The sequence below is a fragment of the Mustela lutreola genome, chromosome 2 (genome assembly GCF_030435805.1).
Source record: "Mustela lutreola isolate mMusLut2 chromosome 2, mMusLut2.pri, whole genome shotgun sequence".
In the NCBI taxonomy this organism is placed as follows: Eukaryota; Metazoa; Chordata; class Mammalia; order Carnivora; family Mustelidae; genus Mustela; species Mustela lutreola.
This window is the reverse complement of record NC_081291.1, coordinates 211,069,822-211,073,883: the sequence shown is the minus strand read 5'-3', so window position 1 is coordinate 211,073,883 and position 4,062 is coordinate 211,069,822. Positions and strand designations below refer to the sequence as shown.

Below are 4,062 nucleotides of genomic sequence, written 5' to 3'. Positions count from 1 at the left end.
AAAAGGATCCAGTGACTCCATACTGGATAAAACATGAGTTGCTTATTGATGACAAGCTAAATGACAGGACAAAGGTAGTTTGAAACAACCATCTTTATGGTAACTTTGCATACTAAAAAATATTAATCAAAAAATTAAGAAGTTGTTCCTTCAGTGGCTGCATTTGGGAATTTCAAAAAAGAGGTAGGACTTTATAAGTAGGCACCTCAGATAAAATGCAAATGTTATCACACTGAAATGTGATTTTTCTGCCCAGGCATTCATTGTTCATGTGGTTGTGGGAGTGGAGAGGACAAGCTTCTTGAATTGTTGGCATACCTACGATGTTCCTGTTGGCTTTGAAGACAGGCACACACTGGGTTACTATATTAGTAATAAATCCTTTCTTATAGGGTTGTTGCAAGGATTAAATGATAACACAATTTTCAAGTTGCACACATGGTAAATGTTCAATAAAATACGTACAAATATTTGGGATGGAGGTGCTGGTGACTGTTAGGAGTATATTGCTGGTAACAAGACGTTCATGCTCAAAAATCCCCATAGTCAAGCTCATGAAGAAGGGAGGATACTATAGGCCTCATGACAAGTATCTTTTGAAGGCAAACCATACCTTAGTTCCAGGAAGAAAAAGAGAAAAAAAAAAGTGGGAAGAGGAGTGTCTTCTATAAACCCAAATAATTAAACTGCAGTTAAGAACACATGAATGTGTTCAGTTATAATTATGGCCTAGGTGAATTAGTTATTTTCATGACAAGACATGTACAAGAATGGTAAGGGTCTGAATCACATCTAGTACAGTGAGGAGATACACACACACACATACACACACACACACACACACACACACACACACACACATATGCCTGGGAGAAAGGGGGGATATCAGAGCATCTCTTCACTGTCAGTCCCCTGAACTCACATCTCCTGCCAAAATGTCCTACAGCTGCTGCTCTGCAACCTTCTACTCCCACTCCCTTGGGGGTTACCTGAGCTACCCAAGCTCCTGTGGCTCTTTCTGTCTCAACAACCTTGTCTACCCCACTGACATCTGCTCTCTCAGCACCTGCCAGCTGGGCCCCTCCCTGTCCGGTGGCTGTCAGGAGACCTACTGTGATCCTACCAGTTTCCAGATGTCCTACATGGTGTCCAGCCCCTTCCAGACAATTTCCTACCACCAGAGGACCTCAATACCCTGTGATCCTTGCCAGTCAGCTTACCCTGGGTCTCCAGGCTGTGGATCCAGCAGAAGTTACTGCCTGGGCTATGGACCTAGAAGCTCCTACTCCCTGGGTTGTGGATCACATGGCTTCAGATCCCTGGGTTATGGAGTCTATGGCTTCCTTTTCCTGGGCTTCGAATCCAGATTCTGCAGCCCAACCTACTTGGCTTTTAGGAACTGCCAAACTTCTTGTTGCCAACTAATCTGCAGATCTGGCTTCTCCCACCAATCAACTTGTTAAGGATTCTAGACCCTGACTTTACAGTCCCTCAAAGTCAATCTCAGCTGTCATCTGGCTAGAGTCTATATCATACTACCTAGAAAAGTATAAATAAATTTAAAAAATCTATTAATATGAAATTTTTTTATCTCCTAGAATACCCATCTTGTTTTCCATCTCTTTTCTCCTATTTTCCTTCTTCTTTTGTTAAAACTGAACCAATAGGTCTTTTTTTCTTTTCTTTTAAATAAACTCATGTAATTTGATATTAGATCACAGGTTAATGTTAATTTAAAGAAAAAGCTATTCATTGGGAATTTCAAACCTACCGTTCTTTTTCTAAAAAGAAATATTTAAGAATTAGGCTCCCTGGTACACAGAACTCTCTGACAACACAGAATTAGTTCCCTAGAATTTTTGGCAAGTGGAATCACAGCTCAGAGCAGGGGGTCATTCTAAATGCTTCTGTGTGTAATCATTTCAGTCTTACTAGGCATCTTATTTGGTTAAATTACTACTGAGTCTAATCCAGGAAGAAAAGCTTCAGATGGCAGTGATGCTTCAAGTGTACTATTCTGGATGCTTTAGATGAGGAAATGTCAAAATGATTTTCATGAGGCCCTTTTGTAGACTTATACAAGTGGTAATGGAATTTTGAGATCTCAATATTAACTAACAGCGGTATCTGGTATGATGGAGCAAATATCCTAAATATGGATGAAATTAAACATTTATGCATTTGATTATAATAAAATTATTTCCATTTCTAACTTATTTCTCATCTTGGTGCTTAACTCTTTCCTTCCTCAATCTGGTCATTGTTTTCAAAGAAGTCACCTGGGAACTTCTGGAAACATCGCACTATCATAAATAGATGATATTACCTGAGAATGAAGACTTTACCTCTTGATATCCTGGAGTTAGATCTGGATGTGAGAACTATATGGTCTACTAAACTCTTGTTTTGGGGAACAGAGTCATCTACATTTGAAAATACGTAAGCGGGAAGAAAAATATGTAAGTGAATATAGGTACTAATTGTTCATTGCCCTCACAAGGTGTTTCTCTCTGCTCTTTCCAGAAGAACTGGGTTTTGTTTGTGTACCACTCCTTATCTACACATGGTTCTATAAAGTAAAGTGACCATACTCCTGGTTTCAAGATGGATTCTGGCTAGTTCAAGGGACACCCCAATCTTCCCTGAAAGTGGTTGGTTCAGGATGGAGCATGTCATCTGTCTTAAGCCAGTGAGAAACAAGGAATGGCATGAACAGGCACTTCTGGTAAAGTTCTTGTGGAGTTTTTTTGAGGGAACCATCTCTTCTTCTGGATTTTCTGATATCATGTGTGGAATGCTATACCCATATTGTATGTGGCCTAAAAATAAGCCATTACATGAAAAACAGCAAAGCCAAGAGAAATGCAAGGAACAGAGTCTCATTTCTGTACTTTAGTAAATATGAGCCAATAAACTTCTCTTATTACCTAAACCTTTTTGAAAAACAACTTCAGTTACTTGTAGCTAACGTTTTCCTATATGATACATTCATTTAAAAGCTGGAACAACCGACTCTCCCAACAAAGACCCCGTGTAATATTAAAGACCGTTTGCCATCACCTTTGCCCTGTCCTAGTCCCTCTCCCGCCACTTCCCACATGCATTCACTGCACCAACTTGCACTCCACCAATGCTATCTACTCCTGTTTCCTTGAACACATTGTACAGAACTGAAGTCTTAAATGGTTTCATAATTTTAGGAGTGTCATGTCTTTCTAACCCTTTAAAACCCACAGAAATATTACCTCTTCTCTCCCTTCTTTTTGGAAGACTCCATAATCAATAGAGTTGATTAGTTCCCACCCAACATTAGCACTAAATATTTCTCATTTTTTATTAATTACAAATTCACTATTTTATATTTTATTTGGAGCATTATTTTGTTTATCAGTTCTATTTTGTTTGGTCTTCCTGGTTATATTCTCAATGAACACAATGGAATCTTACCTGATGGGGTCTGGAAAGTAGTAAATACTCAATAAATATGAATTTAGTAGATGAAAGAATGAAATGGATCTAGGACGATATTCTCCAGGATGTATTATGTCAATATAAACAAAGAGTCATTCATTTTTTTTTAAAAGATTTTTACTTATTTATTTGACACAAGAGAGAGATCATAAGTAGGGAGAGAGGCAGGCAGAGAGAGAAGGGGGAAGCAGGCTCCCTGCTGAGTGGAGAGCCTGATGTGGGGCTCCATCCCATCATGACCGGAGCTGAAGGCAGAAGCTTAACCCACTGAGCCACCCAGGTGCCCCACAGTCATTCATTTTTGATAGCTGAACTCAATTTGGATAAGCTAGTTGTCAGTAATGTCATTAATCTTCTGGTCACCATTATTATAAAAAATGACTTAGTACCATCTTAATGACATATTATCACAACTGCAGTAGTCATAAGAAAAGTGTGAGAACTCACAAGTAAATTCCTACTTCTGGGTCACACAAAGGCAGAAAAATAACTTCACCAAAAGCTAACCTCAAGGACAGACCAGAGTAAGTACATCTGGGGAAAGGAACAAAAGCAAGTGTATAATTACTATAATAAACCATGACACTTTCA

At 38.9% G+C, this 4,062-nt stretch overlaps 1 protein-coding gene across 1 annotated transcript; it reads left to right on the top strand.

Annotated features, from left to right (window-relative positions):
* The first annotated feature begins 920 nt into the window (after positions 1-920).
* LOC131825687 (keratin-associated protein 13-1-like) lies at positions 921-1,463 on the top strand. The gene has a single exon (XM_059165093.1). It carries the CDS (start codon positions 936-938, stop codon positions 1,461-1,463), a length of 528 nt encoding a protein of 175 aa, XP_059021076.1. The 5' UTR covers positions 921-935.
* Positions 1,464-4,062: the final 2,599 nt, after the last annotated feature.

Bases quoted from the DNA above. Each gene is read 5' to 3' on its own strand.
- LOC131825687 (XM_059165093.1), top strand. From the start codon at position 936: ATGTCCTACAGCTGCTGCTCTGCAACCTTCTACTCCCACTCCCTTGGG.